Source organism: Schistocerca nitens, chromosome 8 (assembly GCF_023898315.1).
Source record: "Schistocerca nitens isolate TAMUIC-IGC-003100 chromosome 8, iqSchNite1.1, whole genome shotgun sequence".
NCBI classification, from domain to species: domain Eukaryota; kingdom Metazoa; phylum Arthropoda; class Insecta; order Orthoptera; family Acrididae; genus Schistocerca; species Schistocerca nitens.
This window is the reverse complement of record NC_064621.1, coordinates 126,168,519-126,185,412: the sequence shown is the minus strand read 5'-3', so window position 1 is coordinate 126,185,412 and position 16,894 is coordinate 126,168,519. Positions and strand designations below refer to the sequence as shown.

Below are 16,894 nucleotides of genomic sequence, written 5' to 3'. Positions count from 1 at the left end.
AAGCCTCGTATCACTAGCAGTCGAGATGACGGGCATCTTATCCGAATGGCTGTAACGGATCGTGTAGCCACGTCTCGATCCCTGAGTCAACAGATGGGGTCGTTTCAACAGAACAACCATCTGCACGATCAGTTCGACGACGTTTGCAGTAGCATGGACTATCAGCTCGGAGACCATGGCTGCGGTTAACCTTGACGCTGCATCACAGACAGGAGCGCCTGCGATGGTGTACTCAACGACGAACCTGGGTGCACGAATGGCAAAACGTCATTTATTCGATTGAATCCAGGTTCTGTTTACAGCATCATGATGGTCGCATCCGTGTTTGGCGACATCACGGTGATCGCATATTGGAAGCGGGTATTCGTCATCGCAATACTGCCGCATCACCTGGCGTGATGGTATGGGGTGGCATTGGTTACACGTCTCGGTCACCTCTTGTTCGCAATGACGGCACTTTGAACAGTGGACGTTACATTTCCGATGTGTTACGATCCGTGGCTCCACCCTTCATTTGACCCCTGCGAAAGACTTCATTTCAGGAGGATAGTGCACGACCGCATGTTATAGGTCCTGTACGGGCCTTTCTGGATACAAAGAATGTTCGACTGCTGCCCTGGCCAGGACATTCTCCAGATCTCTCACCAATTGGAAACGTCTGGTCAATGGTGGCCGAGCAACTGGCTCGTGACAATACGCCAGTCACTACTCTTAATGAACTGTGGTATCGTGTTGAAGCTGCATGGGCAGCTGTACCTGTACACGCCATCCAAGCTCTGTTGGACTTATTGGCCAGGCGTATCAAGGCCGTTAATACGGCTAGAGGTGGTTGTTCTGGGTACTGATTTCTCAGGATCTAAGCACTCAAATTGCGTGAAAATGTAATCACATGTCAGTTCTAGTATAATATATTTGTCCAATGAATACCCGCTTATCATCTGCATTTCTTCTTGGTGACGCAATTTTAATGACCAGTAGTGTATTTGTGAGGGCACTTCGGGTGTTACAAGCCCCTTACCTGTGCCGTGGTAGCTGTACGATCTGTTACAGCTCACCTTGCAATACGGCGATCCTGGCAGGCGTCTATACTGAGTGGACGTCCAGAACCTCGTCCATGGGTGTGAGAATGTTCACATGACCACTAATTCCAGCATCGTTGCGCAATTGTTTCAGCACGTCCAACTAGTTTGGAATTTCTCCGACAGGACCCTCCTGCCACTCGGAAGGTCATAGTCCGACCCCTTACAATCTCGTTCAGCTGGCTGTAGGAAGGGCGAGTGTGTCTCCGTGGCATGGTTGTCCGCTTGCTTCACACGTTTGCCTCGAGATGAGCCCTCTGGCTGTGAGCATCCCTTGTTAAAGGTTCGACACAGCTGGCGCTCTGGTAGCTGTCCCACTACGATATCTATTGGCGGACGACGTTGAAACCATTATCAGTGCATCTACCATTCCCCTTGTGGCATATGCCATTGGATCAAAATCGACGTCGTCTTTCCAGGTGTACTGATTTCTTTGCGGCAGTGGATTAAAGCATCACTGATGCATTAGTTAACAACTTCCGTGGCGTTCCTCCAAGCTGATGCATATTGCCGCGCCAGAAGAAACTTAAAAAGGAGACACTTCTTTTGCACACCACCTGCTCAAAAAAGGCCATAGTTATACGGTGAAACATTATTACATCATACTCATAAAGGAAGGAAGATGAAATCTTGATATAATGAAAAATTAAAGGAAATGACCTGCAGCCCAAGCTTAGTACTGAATGACCAGACACAGTTTCCTTACTCGCCACTTATAACTGCAAATACTACTCACAATCCCAGCCAACCATGACTCAAATTACCCCTCTCACTGACAGGCTCCATTTTGCTTTGTTTCCGTAAGTATAATTTCTCTTGTTGTATTAAAAAAATTTACTTTGTGTAATTACAGCTGCTTCACTTACCTGTTTAATCTCGCTAGTATATTTTATCTGTTCGGAATCTGAGACCTATTGAAGAAAAGATGACTCTGTTCAGCCAAACCTTTGGACCAGGCCACCAAAGTTTATTGTTCAATTTCTTTTATTCTATGAACAACTGTTGCTATCTTCTACATAGTTCATTAGTTACTGTGTCACGTATTTTATCTTAGTTAAATAATATTACATCGCATTTAACCTGAAATAATCCCTCTTGTTTTATTCCTAAACTTAAACTTAACATTTTCGTCTCTGGAAATGGAGATACTCTGTAGATGCACTAGTTTAAAATCTTTTATCCAGCAAAATTTCACTGCCCCATATACTTATCTTTGTAACTAATGATGGCTTAACAGCCGAAAAGTGGGTTGTGAAATAAGTAATATATATTGTACAATATTACACCAGAGTTGTGTATGTAAATATTTTACCTCATCTTTCAGTTCAAAAAGACGAGTCAATACGCGTCCTCGTGATAAGCGCACCTTGGCGTGCAAGAACACTTGAGTGCGTGTAACTCCCATATCCTCATGCATTTTTGTTTGAAGGATGTTCAGTGCATGAGGCTATTAAACTGACTGCTTTTATGTCAGTGTTTCGTGTAATTCAGGGGTTATTTTCTCCGTGTTTAATGCAATGTTGGCATATTATTTTGGGGTTCATTTCACAGCTTTTTGTACATTCCAATGATGCAGCATCATCTGTCAACAAACTTACGTACTGGTCGCACGACAAATTTAATTTTAATAGTTGAAAGTCATCAACAATTTTAAAAATATTTCAGGTAACTCCGTGAAAGGCAACATGGAAGGAGAACTATTATCTCTCGTGACATATTTTAACGAGGAAAAAGTATCAGGAAGTTTTAGTCGACAATAGACAATAATTAAACATTGGTTCACATTTACTATATAAAATCACGGATGATACTGAACGTAAATTATTGACTTAAATCATAAATTATTAGCCTCATGTCATTTGCCTTTATGTTAATGCGACATACACAGCAATATTACGAACTGCAGCATAAAAGCCGCTATGTCCCTCTTGTACAGTGCTGCCGACGTGCTTGCTGGCGCATCTGCAGGAGGGTGCATGACCGAGTGCATAAAGTCCATCCTTGCGCTGTCGACGTCGTTGGCGGCGACGAGCGTCGTGTCGATGATGAGGTAGTGGCGCTGGGCGTCGCTTCCGTACGGCTGCCACGTCACGCCGTCCACAGGGCTCGGTGTTGGGTTCCTGCAGTCACAAACGTCACACGCATACAGCTATCTCTGCTCTTTTTCTCTCTTCTGTGTGTACCAAAGAAATAGAGAATAAACAAGACGCTCTTGCACGTTATTCAGCACTCACAGCGGTTCCAGGCTGGCCCAGTATCTTACGTGGCCATTTTGCAGTTGTTTTGAAAGCGAGAGAGTTCGCGTACGGTTTTAAAAACTACACAATTACTGAATTTATTGTAGAAATCATTCTTACTGTGTGCTCATTGTATAAAGTCACGGGCATATCTAGAAAAAAGACTGTAGATTGCTGTACGTATTTTCCCATACGTCTCGCTCCTGTATTGTTGATGTATGTGTGTCCTTGTGTAAAAAGCTTGTTTCATTCATGTCCACCTAGTCATATGCGTTAAAAAATATGATATTCCCAAAGTTTTGTCGATTGAGAGTATGGACAGATGCTTGCAGTATAGTTTGTTACGTATCAAGAACTTCGGAAGCATAAGTTCGTAAGTGCTTTGTGACTGCGAACTTGTTATGATTAATTACGTCTTTTCTGTACGAGTTCCTGATTTTAAAGCAATTGATTTAACTACGACAGTTGCGGTAGCCATTTTTCCAGTAATTATTTTTCTACAGCTTTCTGTTGAAGAATTTAATGAAATCTGTTTTCACATTACAAAACTTGGCTTACAGCAAGTAGACAGATAATTTTTTATGAACAAATGGTTACTAGCTCCAAGCTGTAATGTCAAATCTTAAGGGCAGTCCTTTGTATGCAAAGTACAAAGTGTAGATTACTCCATGATACTGAGTCTGGGTATCCATTTGTAGATCGCTAGTCAGTTTTCAATATTTTGATCTGCTGTATCATTAGAAGATAAACTGATTCAATAAAAAGACGTTTCAGCTCGATAGTGTAATAGGTACTAATTTCAAAAACTTTACCACAGACAACTTTGTTGCGCATTCGACTTGTAGGCTGCGTACGTTAGATCGTAATGTATCAGACCCTTGGCTCAGAGATTACATGTTTGGTCCATGCCCCACACGGTTTATTACACTTATTTCAAATGGAAATTAAAGTTAACCACATTCTACATACAATAATATAGAATGTTTTTCTCGAACTCTTCTTCTTCTCCGAAAGTAGTCTACACGTATTTCCCTGTATGAGATGTATCTTTTCTGTAGAAAGGACTGATGCTCAACTGGCCAGATCGTACTTCACATCGTGAATGCCACACAATTTTGTCGTATGGGAATACGATATACAGGGTGGTCCATTGATCGTGACCGGGACAAATATCTCACGAAATAAGCGTCAAACGAAAAAACTACAAAGAACGAAACTTGTCTAGCTTGAAGGGGGAAACCAGATGGCGCTATGGTTGGCCCGCTAGATGGCACTGCCGTAGGTCAGACGGATATCAACTGAGTTTTTTTATATAGGAACCCCCATTTTTATTGCATTTTCGTGTAATACGTAGAGAAATATGAATTCTTAAGTTGGACCACTTTTTTCGCTTTGTGGTAGACAGCGCTATAATAGTCACAAACATATAACTCACAATTTTAGAGGAGCAGTTGGAAACAGGTAGGTTTCTTAAAACACAGAACGTAGGTACGTTCGAACATTTTACTTAGGTTGTTCCAGTGTGATACATGTACCTTTGTGAACTTATCATTTCTGAGAACGCAAGCTGTTACAGCGTGATTACCTGTAAATACCACATTAATGCAATAATTGCTCAAAATGATGTCCGTCAACCTCAATGCATTTGGCAATACGTGTAACGACATTCCTCTCAACAGCGAGTAGTTCGCCTTCCGTAATGTTCGCACATGCATTGACAATGCGCTGACGCGTGTTGTCAGGCGTTGTCGGTGGATCACGATAGCAAACATCCTTCAACTTTCCCCACAGAAAGAAATCCGGGGACATCAGATCCGGTGAACGTGCGGGCCATGGTATGGTGCTTCGACGACCAATCCACCTGTCATGAAATATGCTATTCCATACCGCTTCAACTGCACGCGAGCTATGTGCCGGACATCCATCATGTTAGAAGTACATCGCCATTCTGTCATGCAGTGAAACAGCTTGTAGTAACATCGGTAGAAAATAACGTAGGAAATCAGCATACATTGCACCATTTAGATTTCCATCGATAAAATGGGGGCCAATTATCCTTCCTCCCATAATGCCGCACCATACATTAACCGGTCAAGGTCGCTGATGTTCCACTTGTCGCAGCCGCGCGACCGCTACGGTCGCAGGTTCGAATCCTGCCTCAGGCATGGATGTGTGTGATGTCCTTAGGTTAGTTAGGTTTAAGTAGTTCTAAGTTCTAGGGGACTGATGACCTCAGATGTTAAGTCCCATAGTGCTCAGAGCCATTTGAACCTTTTTTTTTTTTTTTTTTTGTCGCAGCCATCGTGGATTTTCCGTTGCCCAGTAATGCATATTATGCCAGTTTACGTTACCGCTGTTGGTGACTGACGCTTCGTCACTAAATAGAACGCGTGCAAAAAATCTGTCTTCGTTCCGTAATTTCTCTTTTGCCCAGTGGCAGAACTATACACAACGTTATGCACCAGCTCAGGATAGTCTGAGTCTTTCTCAAGCCAATTCTCTGACGGGGGAGGGGTGGGGAGCGGAAGTGGAGAAGGGGAATGGAAGACAACTGACTGGCGCCCTACCATTGGCATGATGAAGAAGGTACCAGGATTCATCAGACCATGCAACTCTCTGCCAGGGCACCAACATGTAGTGCCCATTTCAGTCATAGCTGCTGAAGTCGTGTTAACGTGGCTGGGAGTGTTCGGTGCAATGTGTGTTCAGGTACACTCGTACTCTGCCCAGCATTAACGTCTGATGTTAGTTCCATCACAGTTCGCCGCCTATGCTGTTTATCAGTCTGTCCAGTCTGCAATGTCCGACATCTGTATTGACGGGTGGCTACCCAACCCCCCCCCCCACCCCCCACCCCAACCCTCCATCTGGTTGTGGTTTCACCATATGCTGAAGACACTCAAAACACCATTCCCCGAACACTCAATAGTAGCACAGTTTCCGAAATGTTCGTGCCAAGCCTCTGAGCCATCACAACCTGCCCTCAATCAAATTCTGATAGATCGCACATCTTCCCCATTATACACATGGAGAGCAAACCCACTGACACTACGTGCACCATGCATGTGTCTGACTAGCAGTCTTTCTCCACCAGGTGACGCTGCTATCACCTAAATGGATTAATATCGATAGTATGTTGGTGGTCGTAATGTTCTGGCTCATCATTGTATAACTCAGTATGCATGGGGGTGCCTTCACATTCGATTGTCTTGCGTGGATTGCAGGCAGCACTTGGAGGAGGGTGCTTGTGTTCTGAAATATCAGTGCATACGAGACCAAAGATATATTTAATTACTTGATTTGCAAAACATATGTGATTGATCTGCAATCGCTGAAAACATGTTTTGCTATGAAGAAGAAGCATTGTAAGATATGGTGAGTGGTTTAAGCGATCTATTTGATTTACATCTTCCAGAGCTTTTTTATCTATGTTGTCTGCTGTGAATTGTTAAACAATTAATTTGATAGTGTAGTGCAAATAGACTATTTCCCATCATTTTTAATGTCACATTTGTGATGTCAAGGAAGTGGGCTATTATTCCTGCTCAAATAAAGAGAACCACATCCCAGCATTTCCTACCAATTTAATTAATTAATTTAAATATTAATCAATGAATTGTTAATTAATTTAAATAACTAAACAATATATTGCTCTAATTTACCGCCCATTTTGTGCACTGTCTCCCACAAACTGATCTAATAAAGAATATGCACAATGAATTTTATAGGTAAACATTATATTATTATGTCCTCTGCAATGTAATTAACATTGATGCGAATTTTGTGTCATGAGATCCTTCCTCTCCAACAGCTCAGCACTGAGTATTTTTCTGCCAATTTCCAGGTGGTGGAGAAGAGGATGAAAGGAAGGGGAGGGGCAAATGAGGGAAGGGAGAGGAGTGCTGTGGGGATTTCCCAGGACAGGGGAAATTGGCACTGAACTGCATTGGGAAGGGATGACAGAAAGTGTACTTTTCCCAGAGGGGTGGTGAAGGAAGGAGGGCAGTAGAGGGTTTCTCAGAGGGATGGCTTACACCCAGGGGGCCATAAATTAATCCCACAGAGACATAAACCACTTAACAGAATAGTAGGTTAAGGGGAAGGGGAGGGGTATTTTAAGTGATCAATTAATTAATAAGTATACCAATTTGGTATCTAAAGTGAGCCAGGATTTTCTTTGCCCCACTACTTTCACTACAACATACACTGAGTCAAATCTTTTTATGTGATTTATACACAGGGTGATAAAAAGAGTGTCGAATTTTTTGAGAGGTGGTAATACTCATCCAAACAAGAAGAATAAGTTGAATAAATAAGGGCCCAGAAACGCACATTTCCTAAATCCAATAAACATGGGCCCAGAAATGCATTCTTTCTGTGGTACCCACGTGTTTACAGAAGGTGTTCAATCTGGCGTCCATTCATGACAATACACCTTTCTGCCCTCCAGCATATGGAACGACACACCCTTCGAAATACACCCAGTTGTTGATGTACCTGCTGGTACACCTTGTAGTGCCTGCATATCGTTGATTGTCATGGCGTAGACCAATTCCTTCAAGTGTCCCCATAACCAAAAGTGTAGGGGATTGAGGTCTGGGGAACGAGCAGGCCAAGATGTGGGGCCCTACAACCAATCCAGCGGTCTGGAAATGCCTGCGTCAGACGTTCACGCACATTGCGACAAAAGTGAGCTGGTCGCCATCATGCACGAACCACATTTGTATTCGTTGCTGCAATGGTACAGCCTCCAGCAAGGTAGGCAATACATCAATGAGAAAGTCCAGATAATGAGCCCTAGTTAACCTTTGCGGTAGCATATGTGACCCTGTTACTCTATTGGCAAATACACTTGCTCATACGTTGATTGATAATTGGTGTGCTGTCCTCTTTCCTGAACTGCTTGGGGATTTATATCTGCTCATACATGCTGGTTACAGAAATTCACAACACCATCTCTTGTGAATCCTGCCTCATTGGTAAATAAAATCTTGGATGTGAACAGTGGATCTGAGCCACAGTTCTACAACAGCCATTGGCAGAACCTCTGTCTGCCATGATGATCCTGTGGCCTTACGCTGTAGATGGTATGCGTACAGCAAGTGTTCATGAAGTACCCCCCAGATAAGAGAGTGAGACACGCCTTCTGCTGCTGCCAATCGTCGCACACTGGTCCCAGAGGCTTCTTCCACCGAACCTAGCTCACGCTCCTCCATGTCAGGCGTGCAGACTGTGCAGGGCTTTCTGCTGTCAGTCTTCCGAAGTGTAAGGGTACTTGTGTCTCTCAGACGCCGAAAAAGTCTACCGAACAGCTTATCTGAGGGCATTCTGCACTGTGGGTATTTTTCAGCGTAGAGGGCTCGGGCTCGCAGGCTATGTCCATTTGCTAAACCATAGCAGAATATCGTATCCGCCATTTCACTTGTCGAGTAGTACGCTTCCCGTGCTAACAAGTGGTATGTACAAACAAGGCGTTTGGAACACGGTAAAACACCGAGGTATGTACCCAGGGTTGACAGTACTGTACAGTAAGGCACACAAACACGACGAAAACTAACGTAGCCTACAACACGTCTCGAACCACACAAATGACAGCAGACCACCTAATGATAGGTGGAGTATTGTGAGTGAAACATCATAATACCCTGCCGACACTTTTGACGCAGTGACAATGCAACGACTGTGCTAATATCCGCAACCAAGCGTCGATCAGCCCTTCCTATAAGCATGTGTTTACCCAGGAAAGTATGCGTTTCAGGGCCCACGTTTACTGGACTTATTTTCACATCTTAAAGTATTCGACACTTCATTCAACATTCTGTGTATGCAATGATGTGTAGATTCGCCATAAACGAAACGTCACTCGGTTTACACATAACACTATAGCCATCCTTTCCCAGTTGGATAAACTGGCTAGGGGACATACAAGTCCTCTAAGTGACACCCAATTTGAGACCTCATCTTTTCCCAGCGAACTGAATGTTCAAATAACTTATGAGTTTGCTGCCGGGTGACGTCGTCGACCACCGCCGATATTTCGACAGGAACACACCCTGCCATTCTCAAGGCACAACTGCAAGGAGGAAGCAATGTGCAAGGGAATTTAATACCTCGGTTCACAGAGGAGAAAAACAAGGAAGATATCACACTCAGAACAAGCAAGCGCAGAGTCGACACCAAACCAAAGGTAACCAACATCATAAATATCGATAGTGACTATTAATCAACAGGTGAGGTAGCACTAATTCTGTCCCTCCGTTTTTTGATGTGGTTTCTCTTTTCACTAGCGTTCCGCTCTCTGATTCGTTGCAGCTAAATGAGGTTAAGTTTGGTGTCGAGTTTACAAATTTGTTTCGACATGTGCTGACTTCCACTTACTTTTTATTCAATGGTCAGTACTACTGACAGACTGATGGAGTTGCAATGGGAAGCCCATTGTCACCTATTCTGACCAATTTGTTTATGGAGGACTTTGAGGAACGTGCATTGGAGTCAGCGACCTTGAAACCTGCGTGTTTTTTCAGTTATGTAGACGATACTTTTGTTGTTTGGCCTCATGGTAGTGAGAATTGAAACCGGTTTTTGGAACAGTTGAATTCAATCCACTCGAATATTCAGTTCACTATGGAGGTGGAAAAGAATGTATGCCTTCCCTTCCTTTGTGTGTTGGTCAGAAGGAAGACTGATGGTACGTTGGGACATTCTGTTTATAGGAAGCCTACTCACACTGACTTGTATCTGCGAGTTGATAGTTGTCACCATCCAACTCAGCGTGAAGGAGTACTTCATATCTTGGTTCACAGGGCCCACGTCATCTCAGACCCTGAAAGTTTGGCAGCTGAGCTCTCACATCTCGAAGTCACCTTTCATCAGAATGGTTGTAGTAAGAGGCAGATCAAACGTGCGTTGCCCTATCAGCCTTCTGTGCAACGGGTGAGTGGCGATAGCAACGAAGTGGCACCTAAGTCTACGGCCTTTTTGCCTTACGTAGGAAGCATTTTCAACAGGATTGACGTATTTTGCGGAAATATGATGTGAAATGTGTTTTCCGACCACCTTCTAAGATTAAGGCCCTGTTGGCGTCCGTAAAAGATGATCTTGGTTTGCATAAGGCTGGTGTCTATCGTATTGCTTGCAGTTGTGGCATGCATATATTGGTCAGACAATCAGGACTGTGGAAGACCAGTGTATTGAACATAAGCGTCACCCACGATTACAACAGCCGAGCAAATTCGCTATTGCAGAACATTGCCTTGACACCGGTCATCCTATGGAATACAACAGCATGGAGATTCTGGCTTGCACGTCCAGCTATTGGGATAGTGTTATTACGGAAGCTGTTGAAATCAAACTATCAAGCGACCTTATAAGCAGAGATGGTGGATTTTGTTTAAATGCTGCTTGGAATACGGCTGTGTCTCTCATCAGAGGGACAGAATTAGTGCTACCTCACCTGTTGATTAATAGTCACTATCGATATTTATTACGTTGGTTATCTTTGGTTGGGTATCGACTTTGCGGTTACTTGCTCTGTGTGTGGTATCTTCCTTGTTTTTCTCCTCTGTGAACTGAGGTATTAAATGCCCTTGCAGATTGCTTCCTCCTTGCAGTTGCGCCTTGAGAATGGCAGTGTGTGCTCCTGTCGAAATATCGGTGGTGGTCGACGACGTCACCCGGCAGGAAACCCGTAAGTTATTTGACATCCAATTGATTTCTATCGTTTCAGAACAAGTGCATAAAGAAAAAGTATGTGAGTCCAACACCTGTGTTTTTCACTTATTCATGCAACGAGTAAACGTAGCATGGGATGCAGCTTTATTTCATTTATATAAGGAAGTTTTACAGCAGCACAGCAGATGACTCAGCTTTCAGCTTTCTGGTTTCCGAGAGTCAAACATGGGTGCGAACACGATCCTCTGCGTGGTGGAGTGATATACATTATTTGACTGGACACTTTCAAATTATACAGGAGACTGGTAAACAAACCTCCACTGGTGAGAAAGAGATTTAGGAATTTTGAAGATCATAAAGACATGGGCACGATATTCTTCAATGGAATTCATAAATTTCTTGCGTATGAATACACGATATTTCAAAATAATTCCTCAGATGGTTGAGGAACGCATTTCGCAAAATCACGACAATTTGTGCTTACCTCAGATTACCAGGCGCGATTCGCCGTCCTAATTCACTGAAAATTTTCGAATAGAGGGCGATACTCATACGACCAATAACGAAAGGATAGCCACCTCATCATCAGACTGGGATATGAGAGTTACAATTTTAAATAATCTAATATTCTAACCAATGTTTCCCGGCAATCGTTTAAGAACAATTCCATAGCCAAAAACATCCGAATCCAAAAAACCTGGGGTTTTAATTTTATGCTTCCAGTAAAACGATTTTCCGAAAAAGTATTTCAGCAACTGTGATTCGTTTACATACTTGTATAGTACGTTCTTTCAGCAGCGCCGCAGATGACTCATCTTACAGATTTCTGCTTTCCTTGAATCAAACCTAGATGTGGAAACGATTTTTTGCGAGGTACAGCGAAGAAGCCTTAAACGATCCACGACAAAGAATTGTAGTAATGAATCTCAGCAATGCACCACAGTGCAAGCTAAGCTTCACAAGAGCAGTGCTCTAACAGAAGGTAAACATATAGCTCTTGTGCGCTTTTTTTTTTTTTTTTTTGTGCCACCTCAGTCAGCCTCCGATACATATTGAAACATTTACAGAATTGAAAATGGCCACACAGTGACGGACATCTAGACCTGCAGTAAACTTCCCTTGCGGCTGGTAGCTGTACCCTTTACTACTTGACATCCCCCCCACGATTCGCGTACGGTATTTACATTGGCTGTACTCATACTGCTTGGATCACGATGTGCTCCCATCACTGCCATGGCATGTCACGCCAAACGCCATTTGCATATGGAATACATAACGTCGGTGCCTCCCCACAGTTTACCTGGCGCGAGCCGCCTACATCACGTAAGTCATAGTTATATGAAGGTGATGGCATTCACTTTCTTATCGTTGTTGTCTGATTTTTATTCGTGCCCCCCCCCCCCCCAAAAAAAAAATACACTACACCAGTTAAGCAATCTGGCTATAGTTACTTAATGCTACCAGTGCTACTACATATACATGGTGGTCCATTGATAGTGACCGGGCAAAATTTCTCTCGAAATAAGAATCAAACGAAAAAACTACATAGAAGAAATTCATATAGCTTGAAGGGGAAAACCAGATGGCGCTGTGGTTGGCCCGCTATATGGCACTGCCATAGGTCAAACGGATATCAACTGCGTTTTTTAAAATAGGAACGCCCGTTTTATATCACATATACGTGTAGTTTGTAAAGAAATATGAATGTTTTAGTTGGACCACTTTTTTCGCTTGGTAATAGATGGAGCTCTAACAGTCACAAACGTATGTGTGGTATCATGTAACATTCCGCCAGTGGAGACGGTATTTGCTTCGTGATACATTACCTGTGTTAAAATGGACCGTTTACCAATTGCGGAAAAGGTCGATATCGTGTTGATGTATGGCTATTGTGATTAAAATGCCCGACGGGCGTGTGCTATGTATGCTGCTCGGTATCCTGGACGACATCATCCAAGTGTCCGGATACTTACGTTACTTCGTCACCAACGAAATCTGGTAAGTCATCAAACAGTTGCACAGAAGAGTTGTAAATATGAGGTTAACGCTACATATCATCTTAATTTAGTTGTTTTTATTACTATGTCCATCTCTCCCTGCGTAGCTGGGAGGTAGAAATTCTATTAAAAGATCTCACATCAACCAAAAACAGCCTGATTACCGCTCCAACTCGCGAATCATATCAGGGGCAATCTAATTCTCACTTTCAACTGCCTAGCGCCACGTCATTGATATCAAATTGACTGACTAATTAATTAAATTGATCATGAGAATCCCTTTGCATGGTGAGTAATTTTTTTCTTCCTGCAATCGGATTGCACTCGACGGGTACCTCAAATGGGAATACCTATCGGGAAGGCGATGTTCTTTTCGACGATTACTATTGAGAACCGACATTTGAAGATGACTGCAGAAGGATTCTAACGTCAACATACGTACGTTTCGCGTAGGGGCAACGAAGGTAAGATACGAGAAATTAGCGCTAGTATAGAGGCATAGAGAAAGTCTTTTTCTCCATCACGCCATTTGCGAGGGGAATAGGAAAGCAAATGATTGTTAGTGCTACAGAGTACCCTCTGCCACACATCGTACGATGCATATAGACGTAGATGTAAATTTATTCTACCAGTCCGTCCATTTATAGACACACAAAACTCATGGAAGAACGTTCTCTCTTATTTACCGAGAAAATGAAAGACAGAACTTTTGCTGCAGATTTTCTCTCAGTAAAAACCATCGTATTAGCCTCTAATTTTCCCATTGCAATCACTTCGCGCGACGTATGTGAGATGCTATAATGTTTGCCCACAACACTTAGAAGAAGGGGTATGTAGCTCATGTGTCAACTCACAGTCTCGCTTACCCGTCTTGTTCTTACGCATATTCCAGTCACTGATATATAACGTTTGTATCCACTTAATTTTTGCAAGTAAGAGTTGTACCTCGGTAAGTTACAGACAGACTCCTGCTAATTCTCTCGAAATCCCATCACGCTCCAACAGCACTGTTTCATTAGTTAAGGGCTGTATAGTCCCCCACCCATCACCGACAAGGTAGGGAGCTGTCGCAACGAGAAAAAACAGCACATCACAAATTTTTCCCGTAGCCGTATCACCGTGGCTACTCTGCACTTAATACTTATCTCCTTCCTAAGCTATTTACATTGCCGTATTACCTTGTTTCCATGAATATTTTTATACTTCCTCGATCAGTCGAAGTATAGCCACAAATTTTCTAATTGCAGTCACTACACGACACGTATGTGGGAGATAGTAATATGTTTGCTCACAACGATTAGAAGAAGCGGTAAAGAGATCACCTCTCAGCTTCCCTTTTGCCAGAATATCGCTTACCCTCCATATTCACACGAATATTCCGGTCTTCGAGATGTACCGATATTTACCCCAGCGAAATCACAGATCCGTGCTAATTCTCATGAAGTCACACCTCGTTGCTACAGCAGGTTTTCGTTACTTACAAGGCTGTATAGATCTCTACCCGTCACTACCCGTGTACAGAGATATCACAATGAGAAAAAATAGTACACTAGCGCTGAGAGGAAAATACACCATCATGCGGATGCTCGCAACCATATATTTCTTACTATTGGTACTGCTTCCAGAGATTTGTAGAAAATAGTCGTAGTAGAACAGTAGCATGTCTCTTCGGCTATTTTAGACGCAATAACTGCATTTATCTACATTCAGCATCAACGCACACATATCCACAATCCTCTGGAAAACGCTATCATACATCGGTGTCGCAACCGTGCTGTAGACAGGAGCCATATCTAAATACGTATTCTGCAAACCACTGCACGGTGTGGAGTATGTCGTCGTAACAATATTATCGATTTCTTCGTTCTTTTTCCAGTCACATACATAGTGATCAATTACAATAGCGTATCTGTATCTTCTGCTTATCTCCTAAAATATCCTCTAAGACCTTTACGCCAGATATACGTTTTTTAATGACCAATAAAGCCTTACTGCTTCACCTTTATTCTACTAGGACTGAACAAAGAAAATCTGATACATCTGCAATTCATCGATATCGAATGATTGCTTAAAAAATGTCCCTGTACGTATTCTATTCTCTTTTATCGCATTTCTGTGATTACTGCGCTAGAATTACGACAGAGTAACGGTGTCAGATTCTCCATTGACGCATAATATTTCATGAGAAATAAATCACTTTTTCTTCACGGTGAGAATACCTCCTGTAATAACAGTATCACAGAGCTTCCATCACACTGTCCATTGAAGCATTTGCATTTGTTGGAATAGCCTCACAACTTTACTTATAACGCGGAGCTACTGCACAAGTAGGAGGATATTCAGAACTTAATCACAGCATTGCTCATTTTTTACTCCTACGCGCTGTTCGATAGTGGACTGACCATGATACTTTATTCCATGCGCATACGTAGTGCAGTCATTTATTTAGAAGCAAACCCAGTACTTAGACGCTTATTCAACTATCATACTTCGAGAGACAACAAACAAGTACAGGCAGGACCAAATCAATTTCAATGCTTCTTCCTGCAACAGCAGTCACCTTACTACTTCTTACACTTCGATCGGAATTGTAGTGCCACAGTCTCCAGGAGATATACACCGGGGTTTGCAGTCAATCGCCTTTTACACCGTCATTTCTTAATGGGTGGATCACACTCCCCTGAAAAATCTAAGCAAATGAATTTTATCCTGATGTATTCTTCTACTTTAGCGCACCACCTTGTCACGTCCTAGCGTTTGGATTGCTTTCCTTAAAATTCGAGCAAATGAGGCGGACCGTTCAGGTCAACAACCAGCTCCACCACCGTTCTTTCTGCCTGGTTGCAGACAACTCCGTCACCTACGAACATCTCACATACACTCCTGGAAATGGAAAAAAGAACACATTGACACCGGTGTGTCAGACCCACCATACTTGCTCCGGACACTGCGAGAGGGCTGTACAAGCAATGATCACACGCACGGCACAGCGGACACACCAGGAACCGCGGTGTTGGCCGTCGAATGGCGCTAGCTGCGCAGCATTTGTGCACCGCCGCCGTCAGTGTCAGCCAGTTTGCCGTGGCATACGGAGCTCCATCGCAGTCTTTAACACTGGTAGCATGCCGCGACAGCGTGGACGTGAACCGTATGTGCAGTTGACGGACTTTGAGCGAGGGCGTATAGTGGGCATGCGGGAGGCCGGGTGGACGTACCGCCGAATTGCTCAACACGTGGGGCGTGAGGTCTCCACAGTACATCGATGTTGTCGCCAGTGGTCGGCGGAAGGTGCACGTGCCCGTCGACCTGGGACCGGACCGCAGCGACGCACGGATGCACGCCAAGACCGTAGGATCCTACGCAGTGCCGTAGGGGACCGCACCGCCACTTCCCAGCAAATTAGGAACACTGTTGCTCCTGGGGTATCGGCGAGGACCATTCGCAAGCGTCTCCATGAAGCTGGGCTACGGTCCCGCACACCGTTAGGCCGTCTTCCGCTCACGCCCCAACATCGTGCAGCCCGCCTCCAGTGGTGTCGCGACAGGCGTGGATGGAGGGACGAATGGAGACGTGTCGTCTTCAGCGATGAGAGTCGCTTCTGCCTTGGTGCCAATGATGGTCGTATGCGTGTTTGGCGCCGTGCAGGTGAGCGCCACAATCAGGACTGCATACGACCGAGGCACACAGGGCCAACACCCGGCATCATGGTGTGGGGAGCGATCTCCTACACTGGCCGTACACCACTGGTGATCGTCGAGGGGACACTGAATAGTGCACGGTACATCCAAACCGTCATCGAACCCATCGTTCTACCATTCCTAGACCGGCAAGGGAACTTGCTGTTCCAACAGGACAATGCACGTCCGCATGTATCCCGTGCCACCCAACATGCTCTAGAAGGTGTAAGTCA

The 16,894-nt window shown here is 43.9% G+C and overlaps 1 protein-coding gene across 2 annotated transcripts in view; it reads right to left on the bottom strand.

Annotated features, from left to right (window-relative positions):
• Window positions 1–2,155: 2,155 nt before the first annotated feature.
• The window catches only part of LOC126198895 (acetylcholinesterase-like), a 186,445-nt gene continuing 171,706 nt past the window's right edge, over window positions 2,156–16,894 (bottom strand). Inside the window, exon 10 of one of the 2 annotated variants that reach the window (XM_049935514.1) lies at window positions 2,156–3,199. In XM_049935514.1, the coding sequence (XP_049791471.1) occupies window positions 2,950–3,199 (250 nt within the window). In that variant the 3' untranslated portion in view covers window positions 2,156–2,949. The remainder of the gene's footprint in view (window positions 3,200–16,894) is intronic. The other variant, XM_049935513.1, reaches the window with a different exon arrangement.